The sequence below is a fragment of the Penicillium diatomitis genome (assembly GCF_028827545.1).
Source record: "Penicillium diatomitis strain IBT 30728 chromosome Unknown utg000003l_segment0_segment0, whole genome shotgun sequence".
Classification (NCBI taxonomy): Eukaryota; Fungi; Ascomycota; class Eurotiomycetes; order Eurotiales; family Aspergillaceae; genus Penicillium; species Penicillium diatomitis.
In genome coordinates this window covers 3,477,097-3,504,906 of record NW_026623175.1, presented here as the reverse complement: position 1 = coordinate 3,504,906, position 27,810 = coordinate 3,477,097, and the positions used below count along the sequence as shown (strand labels likewise).

The following is a 27,810-nucleotide window of genomic DNA, read 5'->3' as shown; positions in this document are numbered from 1 at the left end:
CCGGGGGTGATAACTTGGTGCGACCAACAATTGAATGGTGAGAGCCTCGATAATCCGTCATCGAAGCTACCGAGGCGGGCGCCGCGAAGGAGAAGTTTAGCTTGTTTGCACCGGCTGGAACTGGGGTTGCTATTTTCGGTGTGAAGATCAACCACCGGGACAGGCGGTAAGGCTCCATCTGCACCTTGCACTGACTAAATAGTCAATAAAGCATAGCAACTTGTCGATGATCCATGTATTAGTGAGAGTCCTCGACAAATTGATACATTAGACGGCAAAGGGTAAGTCTCACCCGAAAAAGCACAGAAACTCAAAACCCTCGTATGTGTTTCCTCAGCTTGACTTGAGCTTTCCAAAGCCTCTCATCACCTCGGATGGCCTTCGTTTCAGTTCAAAAGTCAACATGAAGCCCTGGGGTTGTAATGCACCTGCTATCAGATGAAGTCAAGAAAGAAGCCAATGACTACGCCTAGGCCCAGAGTCGCCTCACCTTCTGTGCTGTAAACTCGATCTCAAATACCGTACCTTTGCAGGCGAGATCGAATAAGCATATCCGAGCAACGGGGAACATGTAAGATGGGTACCAATTCAATAAGATGGCTCGTTACACAGTTGCAAACGTTGACATAAACCAGCTCTTTGGGGATTTTGACGTCGTGGTTTGAAGTATTAGCCAATAGCTTGCCATACGTCCTCTTGCACACCCCTTTGAGCCTTACACATCCCAGTCATGGAAAGTCTCCCTCGTCTGGGCCGCGAGGCCAACGTTCTTGACTAGTTACGGAGATCCTCGCTATCTCTAATCACAGTAACCGATGTACACTCCGCGACTCACTTCCGCACCCTGTTTGTGTGCAAGGGAAAATGTGAAAGAGCTTGGGTCATAGTTGCTATTGCATGGAACTCACCCGATCGTCGTCATGATATTGTCACTTTTCATTGGTTCGGGTTCTTCTATCGAATACTCTACCATCGGGCTCAAGATCCGGGCTGGATGAATGCCCATAAGTTGTATTGATTGCCACTAAACGGAACACCTGTCTAGGTTATTGGAGCAACGAAAAGATTTCTTTAAGTTACTTCATCCTTGAAGAGGTGTAATTTTCCAAGAACGCGACAACAGGTTCAATATCATCAAGACTGTCCAGCTACGTACCTGAAATTGCCCAGTAACTCATCTTCCTGGGTCACTTGAAGCTTCAGAACATGGCAATGGCAAAGACAACCAAAAATGATATTGACGGCCACGTCGACCGTCTCACAATCCCATTCGAGCATCTGAGACGAAAAGATGTCGCACTAGTAGGCGGCAAGAATGCCTCACTCGGCGAAATGATTGGAACTCTTGCAGCTGAAGGGATCTCCGTCCCTCCAGGATTTGCGACAACTTCACAAGCGTACTGGCAGTTTGTCAAGTACAATGGCATTCAGGACAAAATTGCTTCATTGATTGCGGAATGGCAATCCGGCCGAGCTCGTTTGGACTACACGGGGCACTCAATTCGAGACTTATTTCTGCGAGGTCATTGGCCGAGTGGTATCGCGGATGAGATCAAGAGAGGGTATAGCGACATGCAGGCCCAACTTGGAGTTGAGGGCTTGAGCGTCGCGGTTCGGTCAAGTGCCACGGCGGAGGATTTGCCCGATGCTAGTTTCGCAGGGCAACAAGAATCTTACTTGAACATCTCTGGAGTGGACAAATTGCTTCATGCTTGCAAGAGCTGCTACGCTTCACTTTTCACCGATCGTGCACTGGGATATCGTCAGGCTAAAGGGTTTGATCATCTGCGTATTGCACTCTCCATTGGTGTGCAGCGGATGGTTCGCTCTGATACCAGTGGCTCTGGTATCATGTTCTCCATTGATACAGAGAGTGGCTTTGATAAAATTGTGCTCATCAATGCATCTTGGGGCCTTGGAGAGAATATTGTGCAAGGAATTGTCAATCCAGACGAGTATCGCGTCTTCAAGCCGCTTCTGCACGATGACTCGTTCGAGCCGATCATTGAGAAGAAGCGAGGGGATAAGTCGACCAAACTCATATATGGCAATGGGGATTCTGCGACTCGCAATGTACCGACCTCTAAGGCGGAGCAAGCGGCTTTCACCTTGTCGGATCGAGAGATCCTCCAATTGAGCCGATGGGCGTGCACGATTGAGAAGCACTACGGCTGTCCTATGGATATCGAGTGGGCCAAAGACGGCCTGACGAATGAATTGTTCATTGTTCAGGCACGTCCAGAGACAGTCCAATCAACCCGAGACATGTGCGGAGAGTTCAAAACCTATGAAGTCACCAACAAAGGTCGAGTCTTGACGTCCGGGTTGTCTATTGGAGATGCAGCCGTATCTGGTCAACTCTGCCTTATCGAAGGGAAACACGATCTCGACAAGTTTGTGACCGGGTCAGTTCTTGTAGCGAAAGTGACTGACCCAGACTGGGTCCCCCTCATGAAACGGGCTGTTGCTATTGTCACGGATCAGGGTGGACGGACTTCACACGCAGCCATTGTCAGTCGCGAGCTCGGACTTCCAGCAATTGTCGGAACAGGAGATGCCACTTATACTCTCCATTCTGATCAGAATGTGACGGTGTCTTGTGCCGAGGGCGAGCATGGCTTTGTCTACGAGGGCAAATCTGAGATCGTGACCCGAACACTAGATATAAGCAGCTTGCCTCCAGTGAACACAAAAATCATGATCAATCTCGCGAATCCAGGAGCGGCAAGCCGCTGGTGGCGACTTCCCGTGGATGGGATCGGTCTTGCGCGAATGGAATTTGTGATCAGTAACGCGATTCGTATCCACCCGATGGCTCTTGTCCACTATGAGCGATTGAAAGATGACAAGGCCAAGAATCAGATCGCCAAGTTGACCTCGGGATATGGCCACAAGCCCGACTATTTCGTCGAACAGCTCTCACGTGGCTTTGCGGCGCTATGTTCCACTGTCTATCCCAAGCCAGCTATTCTCCGCCTCAGTGATTTCAAAACCAATGAATATTCAGATCTTATCGGAGGATCTGAATTTGAGCCAAAAGAGGAGAATCCCATGTTAGGTTTCCGCGGTGCCTCCCGGTATTACTCGTCCCATTACAGGGACGGATTTGCCTTGGAGTGTCGAGCGATCAAACGGCTTCGAGAAAAGATGGGCTTCACCAACGCAATCGTCATGGTGCCGTTCTGCCGCACGGTGCACGAAGCAAAGGAAGTGCTCAAAGTGATGGCAGAAAACGGACTCGTCCGTGGCGAGAAAGGTCTGCAGGTGTACGTTATGTGCGAAATCCCTTCCAACGTGATTTTGGCTGCTCAGTTTGCCCGTTACTTTGATGGCTTTTCAATCGGTTCCAACGACCTGACGCAATTGACTCTTGGGGTGGACCGTGATTCAGCCGAGCTTGGAGATCTGTTCGATGAGCAGGACGAAGCTGTGAAATGGATGATCGATCGAGTGATTCGCGTGGCCCATGAAAACGATTGCAAGGTTGGAATCTGTGGCCAGGCCCCAAGTGACCATCCTGAGTTTGCCGCTTTCCTGGTCAATTCCGGTATTGACTCGATATCCGTGAGTCCAGATAGTTATGTTCCAGTGAGAAATGCCATGGCAGGTGTTCAATCAAGGAAATAGCAATAATGAATAAAACGAAGAGGACTCTTTGAACTTTCATATCTCGCGCGGCTATCATTACCATGATTTCGAATATAGAGGCGGCTGCCCCGCGTGCGAGACTAGGCATCGTGAGGAAGAGAATTCGAAGGGCTGGCGAATAGTCACAGCGTCTTGACAGATAGTTCTGGTACGTTTTCAATGCGCCTGGTGGAAAGTCCTTGATGACGACGAAACGATCCTGGACTGTATAATCGGGGTGAAGGTTCCCCAGATCATGCTGCGAACCAGTATGCTCAACGGGCGTATAAGAATGGAGGTTATCGGGAACTGGATCCAGGTTTTTTTATTTTTGAAATAGAATACCCTCACTGCAATACACAGGAGACCCGTTCTTTCGATGGCCATTGGGCGATCTGTCGGCGGACTTGAGTTTACGAGGAGGTGGAGAGGATAGAACGTTTCGATCGATCGTGATGCGCGATTCTGTTTTACACTCGGGACCGGAATGTCACTATACCAATTCATGGGTTGCCAACGCGTTGACGTTGGCAACTAATGATCCGGAACCCAGATCGTCAATGATAACACAGAATCATAAAAAAACCCTCAATGACCTGACTTGGTCATCGCAACTGCTTGCACATTATTAAATCCTGGCCTTTCTCCTGCCCTCATGCTCATTCTGATCTGGAACAACAAAAAATCCATGACGCAGGTGAAGTTTGACATCCTGGACATTATCCAAAGCCACATCTAGCTTGAGCTGGGTTACATCAGCCTCCACAGCCCATTCCTCCACAGTAATGATCAATGCATCCCCGACTGCGCGACATCGTGTGGACGGTGCCACCCAGACAGACACTACTTCTGCAACTCCCGGTTCATCGGCAAGAATGCCCCCTGCTATTCCCCCCGCTTCGTGACCAATGAAGGCTAGTATTTGATACGCCTTGTGAATGCTAAGTCAGTCGCACCAGCGTTCCTCTGGCACGTCCTTTGAGTCTGCGAGCTTTGAGTGGAGTGCAGAGTGTGCCTCTTTGAGCGTGGCAGGTCTTAGCGTTTTCCAGGATTCTCACTCGTCAGGGCCGATGGTTTTTCCTTTGGATCATCGTTCTGGGCTATGAGCATCGAAACAAGACAGCTGATCCGTGCTCACGGGTAGTGCATGGAAGAAAAGAACTGGAATAGCGCCTTTCAAAGTCGGGAGGTGTCCCTAGCTCGCTTTTGCTCCCAGCATTGGAGGCAGGTGGTAGATCAAGCGTACCGGTATCCTTGACCTTCCCGGTTGAACACGGTCTTGGCTTGCAGAGGAGCTCGTGAAGGTGTGGTTCGTACTCTTCAGGTAGGTCGGCCTGCTGTAGGCTGTTTGTCCATGCACAAGTGCTAAAGCTCCGGCCAGACGGACAGCAGAGGGCGCTTTCGAATCTATTATGGAGAGGGCTTCTCGCGGTCCCAATCCACGGGCGAGGCATACGCGTCTGAACACCAAGGCTTCCAATGCAATTTGTCCCAGCTGAAGGCTTGATAGTCAGTGTTTGCCGGACATTCGCCGTGAGTTTATGGAAAAAGAGCTCCTCGGCATCCAGTCCAGAGGCAGTCCGAGAACAAAGCCGCCGAATCAGAAACGCGGCAGCGAGCTTCTGTGAAGCATTGCCCTCCACCCTTGGCGTCGATAGCTGTCACTTGATTGAGCTTGAGTTGGGTACCTCCACATTTACCCTCGCAACCAAAGGCGCTGCGCTCTGGAGCTCCCGTCCACTTGCAATTTTGGGGCATGGCATCCTCGGAACAACAGATATGGCGGTACCATCCCTCTCCACCGTCTCCATTTGATGGCTTGTTTCCTCCCTGGAGGGCGTTGTGCGCTACCTGGATAGACAGATAGGCTGCAGGACACACTTGATCCGGGTGTTTAAAAGATCCATCCGAGCGGTGAGATGTTTCGAAACAGTTTCGCACTCTGTAAATGCAGCAAACACATCGGCGAGGACATTTGCTGCATCCACATCGATACCACACTTCATTTGCCGAGGCAAGAGGTTCTCACCAAGCAGACCCGCAAAAGCGTCAAATTTACCAGTACCTTGGTCTGTTGCCCATATTATCCTTGACAAGAAGGACTTTTCTCCGTCATACGAGATCCACTGAGTCCCCCCATAGATGTTGTATATGATCGCGGTTTCTGAGTCACAGAGCTTATACACGTTACATGAGTCGCTTCTCGGGTTAATCTCCGCATACGTGAGGATCAATGTTGTCTCAGAGCAGGAACCCGGCTTGCCCCCGTCACTGAATTCGCACTGGCCGTTGGGCTGGTGGCAATTGAGGTCACGCATAGTAAATGAGCAACCGCAAAAGGTAAGACCGAAGACCACGTTGGCAGGAGCAATGTTGTTACGCCTCGAGAAATCCAGACCGAGGTCGACCTGCGTGATATCGGTATGACCCTGCAGGTCGGGACCAGTCCTTTTGCTATCCCGATTACACACAAATGCTGTGGAGGTCGCAACTCATCAGATTACAGTAGTCGACATACCTTTGCATGCGTTCAACATCGAATTCTCGCAGATGTCAATAGCTGGTTGGTAGGGTGGCAGGACTTTCTCAACCGGGATTGTGACTGTCAAAGACCTCACACAGCTCTACGAGCAATGTCACGTAGTTCGCGGCGTCTTGCGATGGCCCGCCACGGTCTGACGCTGATGGATACTTCCAATCGAGGTCGATACCATCTAGATTGTAATTGAGGCAAGTGAGGTAGGTGTGCCTTGAAAGCCCGCCAAGTCGGGCAAGTCGCTGCTTCCTTCCCGTGTCCTCGTCCTCTGTTTTCCTTTATGTTTACTTCCCATTCTGCTGCAATGTGCTTTCGACCCTGCATGATCTCTTCTGCAGTTTGTCAGACTTCACCAAGCTGTTTATTTTTATTCTGATGGACAACGACAGATTTACGACGTTTGAGGTAAGTATGACTCTTTGACCAAGGATGACTGACGAAATTTCATTGGTCCGACAAAGACTGACGTGATAGCCCGAGACCAGATCAAAATGGCCGCAAGCAACACCTGGGGGCTTGCATTTTTTGACCCCCTCCGCCTCGTGCATGTAACAAAAGTCGATCCCGCCATGGAAGAACCCGAATTCGACTGTTTCGACGTTGAATGTGAGAGGGAAGCGACCGGATCATCGATCAAAGCAATACGAGCGATACTCGACACGATTCGGGCCAAGCCTGGTCTGGTGACTGCCTACGTGAAGTTCACCAATGTCCCACCGGACATCGCCAAGCAAAAGTTCAGAAAGGGGTGCCGACAATTATACGACGCCGTAACCCAGCTCCTTATTGTTACTGTACCGGGGCTCGCTCACGACACTGCTGTTGGAAAATTCACCTGGTTCTTTACTACGTGTTGCCAAAGAGCTGGAATAGAGCTTGTCATCCCAACTTCATCGGCAAGGGTATATGAAGGACAAAGCTGTAAAGAGCCAGACTGCTCATGGTACCCAGAAGATACTCCTGTCGATCGAAACACTACTTGGCCATCGGTCATCCTCGAAGTGGGCTTATCAGAATCGACAAGAAAACTCCGTGCCGACGCTGCTTGGTGGCTAGCCAAATCCGCAGGTCAAGTCAATGTGGTCATCCTCATCTCTATCAACTGTGCTGTGGCGGAGATAACATTCGAGTCCGTTGTCCTCGAGCAGCCACCCATTTACCTACGCGGGGGTCGTCGACAGTACCGGCTTCAAACCAGGCAGTCAATCACGGTCACTCGGCCACCAGGCGGTGCCAGTCAACCCGTCACCACAGTGCCAAGCACGTTGCCCTTCACTATCACCTTCGAGGAGATCATGCGCCGTTCGCCAATTCCACCCGAAGCAGATATGGCGATCCCGATTGCGGCCTTGGAGGGCATTGCGAGGAATGTCTGGAAAGCTCAGGGACTTTAAGTTTTTCTCATCCTTCTCCTGCACTCAGTTTTTCTTGGCTTTCTCTTCTTTCCTTTTCTTGCTGGATGACTATTAGTTTGATTAGTGGTATGCAGAATTGTATTGTTAAGTTTGCTCCCTGGGATACATGGTTGTCGGCAGCCGTAGGCACTAGGCACTGTAGGCAGTCTCCTTAGGATGCAAAGGTGAGGTACGAGATGCTGGCTCTTGAGACTAACGTAGTTGTTAGACTCTGGGTTCATCTACTGTATGTCATCAACCCAAAGATCAAAAGTTAGCTTGAAATTGAGAATCCTCGAGATGAGACTCCCAATTCCGCTCAACTGGGAGCAATATCCTAGCAAAAGTGGTCATTGATGAATTACACAAGGAGAGTTGAATTACACACGGAGGAAGTATATTAAGTTTCCAATACCCAGTGGAGATAACGAACAATTGAATACGCATTGGCGCAAAAATGACTCCGGATCGATTGCCAAGAGTTGTTCAGACTCATTCCATTCCTGCGATTCCGCTATAGCAGCCTCTCTTTCTTCATCGCTAAACACAACCGGACAAACTACCGAGGAAATTTTTCTCGATACCGATAGTATCGTAATACCTACCAACGCAGTACGTAGGTCAATTACGTCTGTATCCCAGGGATACCCTATCTAGCGAAGGAGATACTAGTATATTCCGAAATAAGGAGTTTTCAACATATTTATATATTTATTATTATATACACCTATCGCAGCTATATAGTAGAGGTTGGCCTCTCCTAAGCGAAATATAGCTCTAGATTATCTCTGTTCATCGATACCTATCTTATCGAAATCCTCGGGGAGGCCCGTAGACTGTAAAGTGTAGACACATATATTTGCATCTTGAAGGACTTGAGGCGGGTACCGCACATGCATGTCTTTGTAGTAATACCACTTAAGCTTGGTGATACTCCGGTAGGGTTTCACTGCTTGAGTACAGTGAGACTGTCCCTTGGACCTAGAACCCCGGTCATACAGTATGTATATACCCAATAGGTTCCTGCCGATGAACCACACCGCTAGTTCTCAGGTTTGGTTGGATTTAAGCCCCCTTCCTGTCTCCCTCCCTTTGCGTAGAATTCTAGAGAAAAGCTACCTCTCAAGAATTCAATTCTCACTGAAAGGCCAAGTCTACTTTGATATCAACCCCCAGTCCGTCATCATGTCTACCGAGTCAAGCTCTTGGACTACCGTCCAGGATTTCCTACGCGATAGTGACAGCCAAACCGCTCATTGTTTCCGTCAAACTCGATGGGATGAGCTGTGTCGAATTGCTTCAGGTCTTGCTGGCCATTTGGACTGCATAGCCTTAGACCAGGTTACGAGCGGGCTCAACAATATTGTCAGGATGCTTGAATTTTCCGACCAGACTCGCTGGGTTGCTCGGGTTCATATTAGAAGGAGCAACTCCCCCCTTACCGATTGGACCAAGCTCAATACCGAGATTTCAACAATGCAGTTCATCAAGGAAAACTCCGACATACCAGTGCCTCGGGTTTTTGCATATAAAGCTGACGAGAACCATTCGGTAAATGCCGCGTTCATGCTAATAGAGCTACTCCCCGGTATTGTCGCTATGGATGCCCTCGGCGGCTACAAGGTCCATCGAGGTGTTATACCTAGGGACCGCCGACAAAACTTCTACCGCTCCGTCGCAAAGTCCCATGTTCGTCTCCTCTCCTGGCCTATAGGTCTCATACAAAGATATTTACCTTGCTCCTTAATGTATAGGTCCAGTTGACTTCCCTACGACTCCCGAAAATTGGAACGATTGTGAAAAACAATAAGGGCGGATATGAGTGTGGTCCCTTACCAGGAATTGGGGGTCCGTTTGATACAGCAGCTGCATTCTTCGAGGCGTGGGCCAATAACGTCAAGTTCAAGTGGGATAAAGAAACAATTACACGCATGATGCAGGGAGGTCCGATCCTGGCAGAAAGGATGATCGCCATTATCGACAACTTCCCGTCACAGATCAAAGCGATGGCTAGCCAGCTGTCCTTGTGCAACGAAGGGCCATTCCCTCTGAACCATGATGACTTCCTTCATAGTAACATCATAGTAGATGAGAAAAGCTTTGATGTAACTGGAATCATCGACTGGGAAGGAGCATGTACGGTTCCCTGGGAGCTCATCGCGTTTCCCGATTTCCTTAGAGCTATGCCCATCTCCTTTGACCTGCCTCAGAATTACGGCCAAGACGGTCAACCGTTGGATGAGGAATTACAAGAAACCTGGCGCGAGCGAGAGGAGTATATCGAAATGGCAAAATCGGCCGAGCTTGAGGATAATCTGCTCTCATCCTACCTCAGTAGCAAGAGGAGCCAGGCTATATCCTATTTGTACGGGGCGTATACTAGTGTTGGAAAATTGGGTACATATGATCGAGTTTTGGAGGAGTTAGAGCTGATCTAGGAGAAGTCGGAACAAATCTTGATGTGTACCGAAACTGAGTCTTCCGAGGCTTAATTCATTCTTGATGTTGCGCCCAGGCCGTGAGTGGGCAAGTTGTGGAGTTCTCCGGAGGGCTGAATGGGCACGGCAATTTAGCGGCTTGACATTGCGACCCAACGAAGCCTTCGAGTTGCTTCAGCTTTTTTGACATCAAGCTTGTTGCTAATTACTGTGTACAATGCAGAATTCAATCAAGCCATAAAGCCCCGGGGAAAATCTTCTCAATTAAAGTAAATGAACAAAGTAGACTCAATATATCTCACACTTTGCACCCCTACTCTAGCATTTCAACAAGGTTAAAGACGTGGTTTGACGTGAAGGCTGTGTAAATAGTGACACCATGGATTAGTGTTCGTTCTTGGTGTAGTGGCTATCCTAGCTCTTATGCACTGCCTCATTCTTATTGGGGTCAGAATTCCACTGCAAATTTGAATCTTGTAATGTTAGCTTGTTAGTTTGATTCCTCTCCAAGTCAGAGATTCAACAACGTCAGTGCTCAGCTTAACTGTATCAGCCCATCCTTCTAAGTCACACCTTCCATGTCCTTTATAAATGCTTACAACCCCTTCTTCCCCCTAAGGGGTCACTTACTGATCAAAAATAGAACATTCATGTTGTCTTCTCGCGCTCTAAAAAGAAATAACGAAACAACTACCTTTCTTAAGTTTATTATAGCAATCTGGAGCTATACAGAATGTAAGTGGTGTACGATGATGGAGCAGTCAAGGCAGGTACCGTCACAGTTGGAGTCTGTAGGTTGGACTGTATAAAGGCAAGTATTATCAAGCCTGATAAAACAACAAATAAACCTATTGAGCAAATGGATGCCGCGCACAAGGCTCGTTGGTGCCTAACATCTGTGACGCATGGACAGCGTAAGAATGATATGAACGTATTGGGTTGGATATTCCGCGGACTCATGCACTTGACCCAAGCTCTTATCATTTGAGTGTGAACGAAGCAGAGACCAGACATGGCGATAACCATGAAGGAAGAAAATAATGCGATACGGTGCTCCTTTTTTTTTTTGCTCAGAGGAGTGCACACAGTAAGGTTGGGTGACTAATTGGAGCGCACCGAGAAACACATAGAAAGTGATAAAATGGCAACTGTTCCCATAAAAAACAAGGCTAATACCGTATGCGTTAACCATGATTGCAAAGTAGAAATACATAGATACTGACAGAGATCAGTGGGTGTTCTTCTTTTCTCTCACAACTCTTACCTCATTCAAAATAAGCAAAATAAGAACACTGCTCACTTCCGGTTGCAGTATCTTCTGGGACGTATCTGAGATATGGTTAGCAAGGAAATCGAGACTAGCGAAATAAGTGACCTGCCGTCCTTCCGGTTTGGCTGTGCTTTCCAAAATGCTAGCAGAATGGAAGCGATTGACCTCAGGAAGGCGAGACAGTCTATTACAGCTTGACTGGCAATGAGCGGTTCCTCGCTCAGCCTTTCAAAGTTTCTAGCGTTGATTGATAGGAGCAAGAAAACAAGACTTCCTGCCCAGCGAAGTGATGCTAATATCGACACCGTCAGTTGAAATATCAGCGCAGAATCCATCTTTTGAAGATTGCTAACCTTTTCATTCTCGGACGTTACTTCATCGGGGTCCGTCAAAGACGATGTAGGGGTCGTACGCCTAGAGCTATACTACGACAGCTGGCTTTGGTTATCCAAATGACTAGCATCCTCTTCATCACGCGAGATATCGAAGACTGAATGTTCTGCGCGAGCATCTGGGAGAGACTCCGAAGAATGACGCGTCCTACTCGGTGACCGATGGTCATGTTCGAGGCCAACAGAGCTTCGCTTTCGCTTCCGAGTGTTGTCATGGACATCATCAAAAAACTCCTCGTTCGATGACATTGACAAATTGTTAGCCAGGTCGATTGAGCCGGATGACACAGAGGGTCGGTGTCGTTATTCGCCGGTCAGAGTGCTGTCCGCGGGGTGGCCGTTGATGTGGCGAGGTGCTGGCCCAGTTGACATCGCTGCAATCCTGGAGTTTCAAGACATCATATCTCGGATCGAGCCCATTTCCATATCATCAAAGCTGTCATCTTCAGCCATTAAGCTTTTTGGGTCAAAATACCCCTTGGTAGTGGCTGATTGATTGTTCGGTATCGGCATCTTTTGTTATGAATAATATGGTCCAGCAGGACTGTATGCTTACCATCAGTATGAGCGTTCGGAATCCGAACCACTGGCTGGGGACTTTGCCCCGAAGGGATTCTTGGTGGGCCACGCATGATTGTTTGCTGGTACTGACGCGTTTCGCAGACTTTGTTTAGGCGTGGGATAAGAAATGTTTTTGTCATTACTTGGAGTACTTGCAGGGACCTCCCCAGGTTGTACAGGGCTTTGACGGGAAATCTTGTCAGCGCCTCCCGTGGGCCGTACAGATTTCTTCTGACCTTGATATTTCCCCTTCGTCAACATTACCTGGAGTGGCAAAAACGGCACTGCCCCGGGTCTGAAGTTGAGCTTGGGAATCTTGATCAGCTGCGGTTCAATCAACGAAATGATTATACGATGCTGTCCCATGCTACAGGGGTCGTGACAAACCCCTTAGACGGCTTCAGAATAAGCTCCAAGATTCAAGACAAATACTATTAATAAGAGGCGTACGGTAGAGCTAGCAGACGAAGGGTTCCCAGGAGTATATAGAATAACTAATAGCGTGATTAGCCAATAGGCTTCATTGTGATACAATGAATAGCAGCAAGCGTCCAGGGGACTTGTTGATGCTGGCGCTTTCCTGACTTTGTAGATACGACTAGCGTGTTCACGTTTTATTGAGGTGCAATTCAGACCACGTGCTCAGTAAGTGGATCAGACCTGCTCAGTGAGCTGATCAGGGCGCTTACGTGATGCACTCTAATCAGATCAAGTCGCTCAGAGACGTGCTCAGATCTATACAGTGAGCAAAAGCGGCGAGCGTCTGAGCACCGATCCGGAAGGAGAAAGCCAAGACCATAGGAAACCCGGTCGGTAGGCACCGAAATTCAAGCAGATACTCTTCTCCGCCCGCAAGTGCTCAGGCAGGCGATCTCGACCTCGACCTGGACCTCGACCTCGACCTGGACCTGCAATACTATCTACCAACCTACCCGACTATTCAAACTCCGCCGCGTCTGGTAGAACACACGGCTTAGCATCCAGACAGGGCTGGCGATCCCAGAAGATGGGATCCTCAACGAAGTTTGCCAAGGTACGCACCGTCGACCACCAACCCATCAACCCTTATCCATCAGCCCTCCATCTCCGTATCCACGAAATCCACCAAACTAACATCTCCTCTCTCGCTCTCTCCCACAGACAATCCTCATCCCCGCCTGCATCGCCCTCACAATCTACATCCTCTTCTCCTGCCTCATCATCCCCTTCTTCCGCCGCTACCACCAACGCTACTCGCAATATCTGCCCCTGAACACCCTGTCCGCGCACACGGTCTCCCTGCGCGACCGCCTCGCCGACTCCATCATGCACCTCTTTCTGCGCTCGACGTGGCGGCGCAGTCCCACCACGCACGCCGGGTACGGCAACGAGCACGAGCACGAGCACGAGCACGAGCACGACAACGTCAGCATCGACGAGGAACAGGGTGAGATGATGGTTGGCATGGGCGAGGGTGATCGCGCGGCGACCGCAGCGAGACGGAGAGAAGCGCTGGAGAGATCGCGGAGGAGGATGGCGGCGGGGAGGTTTCAGTTTGGTGAGGATGCGGATCCAGATCGGCAGGATCGGTTGAGTAGGGATTTGGAGGAGGGGTTCATGGATGATAGTGAGGATGAGGGCGAGGATGGGAATGGGAATGGACCGGCAGGTGGACGTGAGCGGCAGCAGGGGGAGGAGACTGTTGTTAGAGGGGTCATGGGGACGTGGAGTCGCAGGTGACCATGACCATAACCATTCACATTATCATCATCGTGTACGATGTACAACGTACTCGAAGGATGCACCAACCCAGCCCTAGTCCTACTAGTAGTAGCTGGAGGTGCACACACAACCAGAAGCTAAGGCTGCATGCTGGTCCCCGATCAACCCATGCATATTCATCCAGGGTTTGACATGCCGAGTCGACCCCAATCCCATCACACTCATAGACCATGAATACCTCCAACACATCGCAGATCTGCAAAGACCTCCAAATCCATGGGTTAAAAAAAACCCACCGAGGCCCCAATCACCCACTCTAGACCCTCTGACCCCCCTACAAACAACCCTATGACTACACTGTTCATCCGCATCTGGGTACTGGGTACCACGCACGTAACATGACAGAAACGTTGATCGCATTCTCTCCGAAGGAAGGTGGCTTTCAACGTAATCAAGATACACAGTCGAACCGTTCAATTGTGAAAATATCCGTATGATCAACACTACATCATGCGTTATCTCCGGGTCTCAGCCGCCCGAATGATGACCGTTTTTTCCCCCCCCCCGTTATCCGGATGGCGGCGGCCCCACTCGGAGCTTGAGCTTGAGTCTGCGCTTGACCGGGGCTGTAAGTTTAGTAGGTGAGCATACTTTTTTATTCCATGAGAGATGGGGAATGGGAATGGGGGAATATGATCAGCAATGGATGTCAAGCTTTCATTATCACAGCATTGAAACCGTGTAGGCAATGGTGGGAGTCCTGGAGTTCCGACTCGATGCAGGTGCTCGCCTCCGGCTGGACATAGAGGGCCGCAGTGTGATGTATAAAATGGAGCAAGTTATTTGGATCAAGTCAATTTCATTGGTATCGTAACTGCTACATTCTTTCAAACATAGCCGTCCCAGTAGTTCACAACATGAAAACAGTCCTGAGATGTTGAAATATAGACAATCAAAGAAATACAACGGTAAAACAAACGACAACGCTAGTGAGCAATCCAATCTACCGTAAAAACATAGCCCATCGCCATCCGAAAAAAATACAACCGATCAGGCAAAGCGGCTGTGGTTGCTTTTTTTTTCTGTTCATCGACTTGGCGTGCTTTTTACTTGCGCTGGCCATAAGCCTTGGTGGCATACTCACCCTTGTGAACAATCAAGTCCTGAGGGCGGTAGTCCTCACGTCCGGAGAAGTAAGAGTCCAGAATCTGCTTGGTACCTTCGGCGTAACGGATCTGAGCGTCGATGGAGGTACCCGACATGTGGGGGACCATGGCGTTACCACCGCCCCAGGGATGCTCGGCGGTACGGAGAGGGTGATCCTTGGGAGCGGGCTGGGGGAACCAAACATCACCACCGTATCCGCGGAGGTGGCCAGACTTGAGAGCCTCGGCAACATCCTCCTTGACGACGATGGCACCACGGGCGGTGTTGACGAGCCATGAGCCGGGCTTCATCTTGGAAATGAGGTCCTTGTTGAAGAGACCGCGGGTCTTCTCGTGCAAGGGGCAGTTGATGGTGACGACGTCGCACTGGGCGAGCATGTCCTCGAGGTTGTCGACACGACGGCAGCCAATCTCCTTCTCGACCTCGGGGGACAGAGGCTGGTAGTCGTAGTAGAGGAGCTCCTTGCAGTCGAAGGGCTTCAGACGGCGCAGCACCCGCTCGCCAATGCGGCCGACGGCAACGGTACCGACAACCTTGCCCTCGAGATCGAACTCATTCTTGGCGACAGCGGCGACGTTCCAGTCACCGTTACGGACCTGGTCGTGAGCGGGGACGAAGTTGCGGACCAGCAGGAGGATGGTCATGACCACGTGCTCGGCAACGGAGACAACGTTGGAGCCAGTCACTTCGGCAACGGTGATACCACCGTTGGTCTGGTTGGCGGCATTCAGGTCGACGTGATCAGAGCCAATACCGGCAGTGACGGCGAGCTTCAGCTTCTTGGCCTTGGCCAAGCGCTCAGCGGTGAGGTAACCGGGGTGGAAGCTATTTGCGAGGAATGCGAATGAGCCCAGGCGGTTCACACAAGTGCGGGGGAGGGGGGGCAAAGCGATCCGGCACAATCCCTAGTTCCCGGCAATTAAGTTTGCGTAAGTGGGGATGTGACACTTACGGAGTAGTGATGATGACTTCAGCGTCCACAAGCTCCTTGTCAAAGGTAGAGTTCTCCCCTTCCTTGTCAGAGGTGGTGACCAGGGTGTGGCCATTGTCCTCGAGCCACTTGCGAATGCCGAGCTCGTTCTCGGTAGCACCGAGCATGCGGGGCTGCTGGGCAGCATGCTCACCACCCTAGATGACGGATGAGTATTTGTAAGTGCGACTCCCCAAGGACATATCATGAGGAAATCAAGATGCTGATGGGGAATTGATCACGTCTCAAAATGTTGGACACTTACATCGTACAAGACCATAAGAACTTTGCCCTGATTGTTGGCGGTCGCGGTTAGCGTACGGGCTTGGGAGAAAGCGCCCAACACAGGTTTGCGCGCAAAGGCGCTGCCGGAGAGCACTTGAGAGGCAGGGCGTCGCAATTGACGAGAAAGGGAACGAATAAATACCATTTTGACGGTAATTGTGATAGACAAGAGATATGAGAAGATGGGTGTGGTGAATGAAAAAATCAAGTCGAACAAATGGCGAGCAGGAAGCTATTTAGCAAGAACACCAGGTCTAGTTAGCGGTGCATGTTCGCTTTCGTTATACGTCAGAGCTGGCCCCCGCGAGGTGACAAGCTCTGGCATGTCTTGGATCGGAAGCATCGGTTGATGACCTCAAGTCAATCTCGAGGACTTCTCCCGAAGCGGCCATCTCCCAAAACTGGGAACTACAGGGCTCGCCGGAGGTCCGAGTGGAGACCCCATTCTGCAGGCAACGACGCAAGCATGGCCTGGGCGGGGAGGTCTTGAAGAAGAGTGGAGGAGGGTCTGTATCGTACCTTATCGAGACACACGGAGGAAAGTGAGTCTGGGTGGAATAGAGAGTTGATGATGAGAAGATCACAATGAAGTCCAAGCAGATTTCGCTGGGAACGGCGACACGATGGGTCTATATATGCCATTGCCTGATCCGCGACTCACTTTTGCATGGGGCGACCATCCCAGTGGCAGCCCGCCTTTCCTCCCCTCATCGGGTTGGAAAAGGTCTCGGGTCAACTTCCAGCCTGCAGGGGAAGGGGGAGAGGGGGAAGAGTACATCCTCATCCAGATTGGGGCGGTTGTGACGGATACGAGTCCACCCCCTCAGGGGACTCGACGGGAAACTCGCTCGAGGAGATCAGAGAGATGAGGTCCACCAGGGCCGGGAGACTCGGGGCGGACACTGCGACCCAGAACCACTACTGCTCCTACTCGATGGTCTCCGCACGACATCTCCAAGAGGAGGGGCCAAAGGGACCGACCTGCAGTGAGCCCGACAAAGTCACCCTCGTGCTACCTCCATGGTTCGTGTCCCAAGAGGAGGGGCCAAATTCCCATGGACGTGGCCAGTTCGGGTCACGGCCCCAAGTCGGGTCACAGTTGACCGGACCGATGGAAGGTGAGATGGGCGTTGCGGAGGATTGTTCACTTGGGTGCTCATGCAATCGTGAGATGCTCTGGCAGGCGGACTCCATGGAGGAAACGTCGGTAGCTCGTGCGGGGAAGAAGGTACATGCTCACTGTATGCCCACGGCCTACTGTGTTTGAGTACCTTGGCACCGGACCTCGCAAGCCGCATGTAGCATGCTGCCCCTCCACTGACTATGACTGACAAAAGGTGGACGGCAATGTACTGTATGCGTTCTGGTATTCCAGGTTGAGGTTCCATGCCAGAAGTGACTCTTCGTCTCTTACGAGTACTGTACTACAGCGCTAGGGTCAGAGTCAAGGATTGTAGATAGTTGGAACTATTTCCAACTATACACAAGGACACAATCCACCATACTCAGACCCGCAGGTACCTCTCCCAATCCCCTCAGCCCACCTCTCCAAAACCCAGCCTCACCAACACCCCATAATCCATAGTCCATAGTCCATAGTCCATAGTCCATAGTCCATACTATGGACTATGGACTACCTAGTCCCTACTATGGACTGAGTTCATCCCCGACCCTCTTCCAGGGTGACGTGGACCAGTCCCGGCCATCGATTCCCTATTATGATTGGAGTAATCAGGGGCCATCCGTTTACTGTTCCGGTATAGCTCTCCGCAGCGGGGAAGGGGGTTTGACGTAATGAGGGGAAAGGTCAGTTCGAAACTCTACCACCCTGCGACTGCGCTGGATACAGTCATACACTGATATAGTAGTAGAAGTACTACCTCCTTGGTAGGTAATTTCTGTTCGTCTGTTAGTGCAACTGTACAGTGTACACTACTACAGTTACTACAGGATCGTAGTGCTAAACTACCTATACTAACAAAGTAGGTAATTATGTATTCATGATCGCCGCCGGAAGCCCCCAATGGGTTCCTCTGGCGCCCGTCGTGACGGTTCAGACCAGGATACAACGCTCCACAACCGTCACTCGTTGCAGATCGCTGTTCGAGGTCCGGGTTCGCGGTGCCGGGCGTGGATGATAAGGACGACTTACTTCCGAGTCTTGACCGAGCTACGATCGTCTGGATGACCGGGGGGTAGGCGCTGCGAGCAGTGGCTGGCTAGATTGAATTGCAGTTACTGAACAGCGTCAATCAGCAATGACTGGCTGAGTGGAATCCTGGAACAGCATCAACGCAGATTTACATACGGTAGCGAGTCGAGCGACGCGAAACCATAAAGGTTGGGATGCGATGGAAAGAAACATTGGGTAAGACCGCAATGCCTAAGTGCTGAGGTGCTCCGCGCCTAGGTACATACTGTACCTACGATTTGGGGATGTCGCTTGTCATGCGTGCTTCGAATTGGACGCGGGAGTACGGATTCTAATTTCTCAATATGCTACGACTACTGCCAGTGACAAGAGGACTTGATGGTAAACGTTGGTTCGAACAAATTGATTAAATTGCTGCTATGGTCACACAACGCTAAATCTTCGATTGAACCCTGATACTATTGCAAGCCGGCAGTGAGCTTGAGCAAGACGCGCCCACAAAGTCGAGTCACAGACGAGGAGCCTTCCGAGCGGACGATCCCAACTGTGAACCTGACCACGAACACGGTCGCCCTCCGTCAGACCAGCGAAACGAGGAGCATTGGAGCAACGGGAAAACTTCTATTTGGACAGAGTCAGTGAAGCTGTCCAAAACGAAGATCAGACAACGAGATGGATTGCAAACATGCAAGTGTAAAAATGGGCAGTTGATCAGTCAGAAGGAAGGCAACGGAAAATCTCGACACGGTTTTGCGCATTCCGAACAGGTCTGTGAGTTTACATCCGAAATATTTCATCATCTGATCAATTGGCAAATTCGCGACGGGGCGAATGCAGCATTGTGATAAAGAGGGCCGAAGAGGAGGGGGGTTGCAAAGAATTCTTGAGGTCCAGGGCAAGAGCACAAGAACGAGGCAGAAGACAACTTACCACATGATGTGATCCGAGGTTGGATCGCGTCAGCTCGACGCGATCCTGTCAGATTGGCGATCTCGACATTGGACTTGCCAGACGGCCGTGCGACGAGTTGAGCCGGCGACGGACAGATGCCAGCTCCAAGCCTCAGTCTGCGTCTCCCATCCACAACCCCAAGCGAAAGTTGTCACGGCCCCATGTCCAGCACAAGACCATTCTATGCGATCGCGATCGGAGGATGAGAAAGTTGCATCAGACTGGCCCAGAACACCACAAAGGTCATGTCACGGTTGCGACGACAGCATCAAGTCGCCACACTGGAGACAAAGACCAGTGATGGAGCTGTGGTCAAGAGCAGGAGAGAAAGAAACGCAAGCTGAAGATAAAGGGAGCAGCAGAAGTTAGGCGAAAGAATTTTCGATGTGGGGCCCAACCCTAACCGGCAACGCGGTCGCACCAACGGGAGGTTTTGATTGGCAGTCCAAAATGGATTCCAGGCGCCCGCCAGCTATCCAAGTGATAAGCTTGTCAGGCAGCAAGGCAGAAAGGCATCAAAAAAAAGAAACAGGCATCAAGGGGGGACTCAGTTCCGGCATGACCGCAAAGCCACTAACACCGCCATTGTTCATTCTCGAGATGACTTTGCACGAGTGCCATACAGTCGATGGCTCTGGGGTCTCGTCCGTGGTGGTACTGAATAGCCGACGAGTCTCTTCAAGACCTTCTCATCGTGAAGTTCGAGTGAGGGGGAGGGCCACCTCCTATTGTTAAGCCTGCCGCCTTCTTCACTCCCGTCCCTGCAGCCAGGCGAGGTACCTTTTGGAGAACCAGCCTCGCACTCGGCGTTATCCCGGCATTCGTTCGGAGGACTCTTCTTTCTCCTCATGATGGATGTGACTGCGCAACGCCCCCTCAAGCGGTCCACATAGCTCGGCTTCTGCCGGTTGCTCAGACGAATCAATATGATGCATGAACAACATCATAGTGATGAGGGGATAGTAGTTCACTACTGTCAGTAACTTGGTACAGAAGCATTGTACGTTGTCAGCACTTTAATCACAAGGTAAGCATGAGTCCGGCAATCAGTCATCTCGGACTTTATGCCAGACGATCTACTCCCCATTCCCAATCGCATGTGAGGGGAACGACTTAACCGATAGCTCGAGACTATCCCTCAAGCTCAGGGGATGATGATTTAATTGCATCTCTTGCTCGCGCGTAAACATTGTTCCCCACAAGCAGTGCACTACTACAGTACATGCAGTACTGGAAGACCATCTGTTCTTGCTGCGATTCAAGAGAGACCTCCTCCACTCCAGTTGGGCACGCGATGATCTACAGCGACAGGTGGGTGACTCGTTCGAGCCTTTCACTGAGTGAGTCGTACAATTGGAAAGCGGACACCTTGCCTGTCTGAGACTGGCGATTCTCGGTCATTTCGTGCTGAATGGAAATGATGGGTCCCTATATCATCACCGCTCTTTGAAGAAGAGGAGCGTCGATAGTGAGAATGCCCACAAATGGCCCTGGGTGCAACTGTGTCTCTCTTAATGCGGCCGTCACAGCCTAGTGGTCTATCGATTAGGTGGTATTGCTCGTCCTGTCCACTACATGATGTATCTAGAATGAAATCCAGGCTGTGTTTGGAGGCGAGATGTACCTCCGCTACGAAAGTCACCGCCTCGTCTTCATTCAAGACCAGCTTCTTGTCATGCTCACTACAGTCGACTACATTAAACCTTCCATTGCCAAAGGACAACGATCCCTTCTGGTACCGTCCCGGCAGTTGAGAAATCCAAAAGTGTCGCTCAAGGATTCCAGCGTAGAACATTGTCTGTAACTTCCAGAATCACGTCAACATTAGGGCATCGCTGTAATTACGTTGTAACGTTGGATGCACTCGGGAATTCATCCCTAGGTTCCAATTCTGTGCCGCGTTGGTCGTTGAATCACGAGGAGTAATTCATCTCAAAATGTTGAGCTCCAGCACCAACTTGAGGAGCGTACCATTCTCTGACGTTGTCGATCCTGTCTTTTCATTCTGCACCTCAATACCTAGACGGATAAAAGCAAGAATCACTCCCACCAATCCATCACGTCTCTACAGTCGCATTCCTTCCAAACTCGTCATGTCGCAGCAATCCAAAGTCATCATCCTGAAACCTCCCCATCCAGAGCCAATCCACAATGGAAGCTCAAAGCCCCATCGCATCGCAATCATAGGTGTCGGGGATGTGGGCGCCGCAGTGGCCAATGCACTCATCCTCCGCTCAGTCGCAGACGAACTCCTCATCAACGACACAGATTCGATGCTGCGAGAAGCTCAGATCTGCGATCTCTCTGATGTGAGTTATGTCTGTGGAAGCCGGACTCGTGTGCAAGCTGCGACACACCGCGAGGCCGGACAGGCTGATATTGTGGTCATCACCATTGGTTCGAGACATTTTCGAGGTGAGATAATTTGATCGGGTGGGCTGAAGAAGTAGAGATCCCACAGACTGACGATGCATTTTCCGACGTACTTGTTTCTGCTGGGAAAGGAGAGACAAATATGCAGCATACCTTTCGGAAGCTGTCGACTATCCGCAGCGTCATCGGTTCTATGAAGCCGTTTGGAAAGGAAACAATCCTGGTCGTCGTGGCCAATCCCGTCGACATCTTCACCTCCTTCGTGTACAAATTGTCGGGTCTCCCAGCAACACGGGTGATGGGGTCTGGGACCTGGCTTGACTCGATTCGAATGTCTAACGTTTTGGCTGAAAAGACAAAGGTGAGTAAGTCTCATGCTGTGGAACAAGCCTTGACCGGTACGATCTCGCCGATCAATCTTGATTCTCTCTGACATGTCCTTCCGTGTGACAGACCGAGCCCAACTCCATCAGTCTCCCTATATTGGGGGTGAGCGGGAAATCGCAACTAGTAGCATGGTCAACAACCTCAGTGGGAAACATGCCCGCCAGCACCGACGGGCTCGAAGCACGAACACAGCCATCGCCATCGCCATCACCTTCATCATCACCGTCATCAACCCCACCACCAGTCACGCCGAACCCTACTGACCGAGAAGCAACCGATAAAGAGTGCAACTACAGAAAAGACAGAATGCTCCACGGAAAGGGCAAAATCCCACTTGGCATTGGATCTTTGGCCGCCAGGATATGCGAGTCCATTCTATCGGACCAAGGCCAGGTCTGTCTTATCAGCCAGTACCAGCCCAAATGGGACTGCTGTTTCAGTTCGCCCGCGGCGTTGGGGAGGACGGGAATCGTCAAGACGGTGGAGATTTCTTTGCTTCCGGCTGAGTGGCAGGATTTGGAGGAAACGGCCAAGGAATTGAAGGAAAAACTTGATTTGATTCACGAGGGTCAATGAATTTTTGAGAATAGGTTTGATAGCCTACCCTGTAGGTGCCAAGGTGGTGGTATTGATTATATTGAGGTGACATTTCATTGCCACGAGTGGAAGTACGTTTTGACCCATTTCAATCACACCCCCGGGGCCCATTGTCATGATCAGATTCATTACCTCGAGAAATCATACTCAACAGATAAGGTAAACGTTGAGATCCTAGACTCAAAGACCAAATTAGAAGAAAGTCGTCCAAAAGACTAGATGTCATACCAAAACATGAAGAAGATACAACGACCAGGATTCGCATGTGGTCACCCACCATACTACTAACTGGCCGGCGTGTGGTTTAAGTACGGCTGAGCGGACGAGAAGCCCTGTTTTCCACACCCTATGATCGTATGTGGTCCTGGGTTTTGCGAAAAAAAAAATATCGCGGCTCAAGTTAGCCTTGCATTGTACCAGTCCAGATCACTATGTGATCTTAGGTGATTGATCGTCAGGCCTTGCCCTCGCATTCGCAAGTTTTGGAAAGCAATACCCGGGATGAAAGATTGCTTGGCAGATTTGTCGCAACGAACCTCATGCTGTCAAAGTACAGACTTCCGGTTAGCAAATCCCTATTTAAGATGAATGAATCGTAATCGTGACTCACCATGTCTCAATACAGTAAACATTTCTCGTCACGCATAGATGGATTGGCCTATCCACCATTTATCTCCAGGATTCGGTAGACAAATCTGATGAATGTACACCTAGAAGCTATGATAAAAGCAAAGGCGAATGCATTAAAATACCTCACTCCGTCATGTTTCCAGTGTAGTCACGGCGTCCCCAAGAGGCCGGACTGATACTGCGCGCCAAACCCCCACTAGGTAAGTACAAGCTTACCAGAACTGCGAAAAGATATAGCACAACAACTTGGAAGGTAATTCCAGCCATCATGGAATCATTTCTTATCTCAAGCTGACCACCTCTAGTTCCCTGCAAAACCAGATAGACCACGTCTCCAGTGATAAAGAGTGTTTGTATAGTAATCCGGCACTAGCGTGGAAAATCCGGAAGCGAACTGATTGACAAGATGTTTCTGGATGATTTATATCGCCGTACTGTTGACAGCCGGTGCGATGATCAGGAGGATAATCTGGACCTGGAATGGCATGCCTAGACCTTGCTAAAGCCCGCGAGCTAAGAACGCCCGGCCCGAGAGCCCAAAACTACTCGGGAGCGGGAGCCTAAAAGTCCGGCCCACTCGGCTCGTTGGCAGGGGTCTAGTCACAAGTCTCCAGTCACGGTAACGTACTAAGCATTTTTGAGCTTTACCATCGGACGTCACACATGCGTTATATGTTTTCTCCCCCATCTTGACACCGCCGCTGATTAAGGGAATTGAGTCACAAACGTCTGGTTTCGGCAGTGAGCTAGGCTTGTTTAGGCTTGGTACGTGGAAGTGCCGCTCTATATCCAATCCTTTTAAACATGTCCAGCTGATTGTGAAAAACCTACCAACTTCTAACCTTCAAATTTCTATTCTCCTATATTCACTGATCGGCTACGGCCCTGATCTTCACTAGACGACAACTTTTCCAAGAGAAACAAGTCAAGCATATCTCCATTTCAGGATGGATTCTCGGCGCAACCCTTCTTTGGTCGTGGGGGACTCGCAGGAGTCTCCGAGGGGAGGAGACATCACGGCTTTGACGGTGCAAAGATGCTCCGCGGAGTATTCTGGGGATGAGGATCAAGGGTATGCAACCTTCGACCACTTCTTGTGGCACGAATCTGCAGAGACCGAAGAACTCCAACTGATGAAACGAAGCAGCGATCGGCATACACCAACCGCTTCTTCAAATATTCCGAAAGAGGACTGGGTTCAGACTCCCGAGGCCCAAGAAACCTTCGAAGTAACAAAAGCCACCGAGGCGTTTGAGCGTATCACCGCCAAGCAGGATGACGAGCAGTGGGAATCCTATCTTTACCCGTCTTTTGGTAAACCATCACAGATAAAATTCCGCAAAGCTGTGATAGATGCCTACGATAGTTTCACCTGCACTGACGGTTTGTGGCCGGAACTATGGTGTCCAGTGCTTGGGAAATATCTCCAGGATAAAAAGGTTATCGCCAGTTATCTCTTTAGTTGGAGGTATGGTCAAGAGACAATGGACGCTATCTTTGGCGAGGCGGCCAAATCCGAACTCTTCTCGCCGCACAATGGAATTCTCATGTCCTATGCGGTCAAGGCTGCTTTTGACATCGGAAAACTTGCTATTGTTCCTTGTGACCTAAAAGAGACCGGCTGGACTACTATCCAAGGGATTCGAAACTGGCTTTCGCGCGGACCCGATGAATACCAGGTTAAAATTCTGGACCAGAAGTGGGATGGTCTTGACGAAGAACTCGAAGGTCACCCTTCTCTCACTTTCCGAGACCTTGATGGCCGCAAGTTGCAATTCCGAAATTCTTTCCGTCCAGCAGCGCGGTATATGTACTTCCACTACTGTATACAGGTAGTGCGGTACGCCTGGCAACACAATGAGGTAAATGGTCCAGCCGAGGCCGCCGAGATGCTCCGGAACGAGCATGGCCAGTCCTACTGGGGTACATCTGGGAAATATCTTCCAAAGAACATGCTTCAATCGGTCATTCAAGAGATTGGCCATGAGTATAAGTCTCTTTTGGATAGAGCCTGCCCTTCGACTGGAAACTCCGACCTGCTGCTGGAACTTGCAGCGGTACAAGTTATCACCCTGCATGTCTTGGACCCCCGGCCTCTCGAAGACGCATGGTTAACCCTTCGTAGAAGAGTTCCAACCTTGGAAAATATCGACGAGTTTACAACCGACTCGGAGGATGAGTAGAGTGATAGCGTGTCTTGAAGTGGAGGGATTTTTCAAACGATGATCATTGCTAGACATTGCCAGACATTGCTAATACAATTCATGAACAAAAATCCGTATCGTCCCCCCAGTCATTTTTCTCTGTGCCTGGTGTGGTGAGAGTTGCAACGTACAAGGTCGACTCACACGTGAGCCCGATCTTCAAGCCATGCTTGATCTTGTAGTGATCCACACCACCGCCCGCGTTGGGCCGGATGGTTGAAAGTGGAGATGAGCTTCGGGACTGGAAGATAGCACAGTAAATTGAGAAGCCCAGATTTTGGTCTTGTCAGACACGAAGATGATGACCTTGAACCAGGTAGGAACGGGAGCGCTGAAGGCTGCATCAGGGGTCCGGCAGGAAAGTGCGTCTCCTCGAGCTCTACTGGAATGAGCCAATGGGCTAGTGAGGACATATTTTCTTCCTTTGAAGTAGGAACCAAATAATCTTTCGGGGACCTGAATTGCGCGTAAACATTGTGTTCCGCCTGGCTCTTTCCAAATTAGCTCCTGCCGATTGTAATAAGTTCTCGACTTCCCGGCCCCCGGTGAAGAAGGTGTTGTTTCCCTTCTTCATTGACCGATTGCTTTTCACGGACGACAAACTGAAGTTCGGAAAACTGCAACCTCACCTTGATATGCCTGCCCTCACAATGACGAAGAAGACTCTCCGGCGGTCGGCCAAGGTCGAAGACCGTAAGGCGACTCCCAAAGCGCGCAAGCGCAAGCCAAGTCAGGGCGGGATCGAAGAACAAGAGAAGAAGAAAGCAAGAGCCCACGGGTCTTTCGACACAGAGTGGTGGTTGAATCGCGAGGTGGTCGAAGCCACAAAGGAGAGGGAAAGCGCTGAGAAGCGTGAGGCTGCATGCACATCTTCCCAGTTGTCTGAACAACAATTTCTGCAGACACCACCAGGAAAGAAGATTTTCGCTGAAGAACTGGCGGCGAGAGAGAGAAGGCAGCATTGCGCGGAGCGCGCGAAGCTGCCCGCAGATGACCCCAATTCTCCGAAGCCCCATATGCGCAAGTCCTTCATGAAGCTCCACACCACGTCGAAGATGGGCCTCGGGATAATGACAACAGGTGCTGGACCGAGAAATTCGGCAGAGCAGAGGCAATTCCGCGCAGATTTGATCAAGGCCCACGGTGCCAAGGTCGGCAAAGAGCTCTGGTGCCCAATCCTCGGGCAGTTTTTTCCTCACGACGAAATCGTTGCTGGTCATCTCTTCCCATATGGGCACAGTAAAGCGAACATGGATGGCATATTTGGCAAGGACGCCAGTCTCGATATGTTCTCGGCACGCAATGGGATTCTCCTTCACGAGAATATTGAGGCTGTCTTCGATATCGGCAAGCTTGCCCTTATACCTCATATCCCTGGCAAACCTGACTGGACCTCCGAGGCGATTCACGAGTGGCTTTCAAGCGAACCGCGTGAATACCAAGTCAAGATTCTCGACCCAAAATGGACTTCTCTCAAGAAGTCAGTCATCGATGGAAGTACTCTTACCTTCGGGGACCTTGATGGCCGCCAGTTGCAGTTCCGAACACCCTTCCGCCCAGCAGCGCGGTATGTGTATTATCACTTTTGCGAGCAGGTACTGCGGTCCGCCTGGCCACACAATGAGACCCGGAGCCCAGCCGAAGCCGCCGAAGTTCTCGAGAAAGAGTACGGCAAACCTTACTGGGGTACACCCGGGAAGTACGTTACCGAGAACATGCTTCTGGCTTTCGTCGAAGAAATAGGGCATAATCCTAAGCCTCTTCTGAATGACGATGACTCGCCGCTGGAATCGGCTGACCTTTCGACTCCGCCTGGAGAGGACGACGACGAGGAGGATGACGATGACAATGACTCGCCGCTGAGATCAGCAGCGCAACGCGTCAAGGGCCGGAATCGCCGCGCCGCCCCACCATCCATCCTCGATGTGGAAATGCGCCCGCAAAAGGTTGCAGAAGCCCCTGACTCGGAGCCTGGAAAATGAATTAATCCCGATTCCGAGCTGGATGCCCAGGACGATGCTTCGTCGAAGTCTACAGCAGTGGTGTAGATGAAGAACATGTCTGGCTGACGAGCGACGGCCCGTCGCTCCTTTTGTGATTATCTGCGTTGTGAGTTGCGTGACTGCGCATGTTGCCCCAGCCGGGCAAGAAGGCTTTCGCCTTGTAGCCCGCTTC

At 50.6% G+C, this 27,810-nt stretch overlaps 10 protein-coding genes across 10 annotated transcripts; 7 read left to right on the top strand and 3 right to left on the bottom strand.

The window, feature by feature from the left end:
• Positions 1-1,206: 1,206 nt before the first annotated feature.
• On the top strand, positions 1,207-3,627 carry N7539_003250 (phosphoenolpyruvate synthase; the record flags this gene model as incomplete). Its single annotated transcript, XM_056932852.1, has 1 exon — positions 1,207-3,627. One exon carries the CDS (start codon positions 1,207-1,209, stop codon positions 3,625-3,627), a length of 2,421 nt encoding a protein of 806 aa, XP_056792811.1.
• Positions 3,628-4,255: 628 nt separating this feature from the next.
• Positions 4,256-6,153, bottom strand: N7539_003249 (GNAT family N-acetyltransferase; the record flags this gene model as incomplete). The annotated part of the gene is made up of 6 exons (XM_056932851.1): positions 4,256-4,558; positions 4,874-5,034; positions 5,084-5,285; positions 5,328-5,457; positions 5,509-6,081; positions 6,146-6,153. 6 exons carry the CDS (start codon positions 6,151-6,153, stop codon positions 4,256-4,258), a joined length of 1,377 nt encoding a protein of 458 aa, XP_056792810.1.
• Positions 6,154-6,732: 579 nt separating this feature from the next.
• Positions 6,733-7,557, top strand: N7539_003248 (uncharacterized protein; the record flags this gene model as incomplete). Its single annotated transcript, XM_056932850.1, has 1 exon — positions 6,733-7,557. The coding sequence occupies one exon, from the start codon at positions 6,733-6,735 to the stop codon at positions 7,555-7,557; it is 825 nt and encodes a 274-aa protein (XP_056792809.1).
• A 1,185-nt stretch (positions 7,558-8,742) lies between these two features.
• On the top strand, positions 8,743-9,995 carry N7539_003247 (phosphotransferase family protein; the record flags this gene model as incomplete). Its single annotated transcript, XM_056932849.1, has 2 exons — positions 8,743-9,246; positions 9,312-9,995. 2 exons carry the CDS (start codon positions 8,743-8,745, stop codon positions 9,993-9,995), a joined length of 1,188 nt encoding a protein of 395 aa, XP_056792808.1.
• Positions 9,996-13,224: 3,229 nt separating this feature from the next.
• Positions 13,225-13,937, top strand: N7539_003246 (uncharacterized protein; the record flags this gene model as incomplete). Its single annotated transcript, XM_056932848.1, has 2 exons — positions 13,225-13,251; positions 13,359-13,937. The coding sequence occupies 2 exons, from the start codon at positions 13,225-13,227 to the stop codon at positions 13,935-13,937; spliced, it is 606 nt and encodes a 201-aa protein (XP_056792807.1).
• Positions 13,938-15,025: 1,088 nt separating this feature from the next.
• Positions 15,026-16,486, bottom strand: fdh (formate dehydrogenase (NAD+) FDH1; the record flags this gene model as incomplete). Its single annotated transcript, XM_056932847.1, has 3 exons — positions 15,026-15,911; positions 16,039-16,214; positions 16,322-16,486. The coding sequence occupies 3 exons, from the start codon at positions 16,484-16,486 to the stop codon at positions 15,026-15,028; spliced, it is 1,227 nt and encodes a 408-aa protein (XP_056792806.1).
• A 5,051-nt stretch (positions 16,487-21,537) lies between these two features.
• N7539_003244 (uncharacterized protein) lies at positions 21,538-22,780 on the top strand (the record flags this gene model as incomplete). Its single annotated transcript, XM_056932846.1, has 3 exons — positions 21,538-21,859; positions 21,949-22,196; positions 22,271-22,780. The coding sequence occupies 3 exons, from the start codon at positions 21,538-21,540 to the stop codon at positions 22,778-22,780; spliced, it is 1,080 nt and encodes a 359-aa protein (XP_056792805.1).
• Positions 22,781-23,554: 774 nt separating this feature from the next.
• N7539_003243 (uncharacterized protein) lies at positions 23,555-23,918 on the bottom strand (the record flags this gene model as incomplete). The annotated part of the gene is made up of 2 exons (XM_056932845.1): positions 23,555-23,763; positions 23,867-23,918. The coding sequence occupies 2 exons, from the start codon at positions 23,916-23,918 to the stop codon at positions 23,555-23,557; spliced, it is 261 nt and encodes an 86-aa protein (XP_056792804.1).
• A 460-nt stretch (positions 23,919-24,378) lies between these two features.
• N7539_003242 (uncharacterized protein) lies at positions 24,379-25,614 on the top strand (the record flags this gene model as incomplete). Its single annotated transcript, XM_056932844.1, has 1 exon — positions 24,379-25,614. The coding sequence occupies one exon, from the start codon at positions 24,379-24,381 to the stop codon at positions 25,612-25,614; it is 1,236 nt and encodes a 411-aa protein (XP_056792803.1).
• Positions 25,615-26,285: 671 nt separating this feature from the next.
• Positions 26,286-27,617, top strand: N7539_003241 (HNH endonuclease signature motif containing protein; the record flags this gene model as incomplete). The annotated part of the gene is made up of 1 exon (XM_056932843.1): positions 26,286-27,617. The coding sequence occupies one exon, from the start codon at positions 26,286-26,288 to the stop codon at positions 27,615-27,617; it is 1,332 nt and encodes a 443-aa protein (XP_056792802.1).
• Positions 27,618-27,810: the final 193 nt, after the last annotated feature.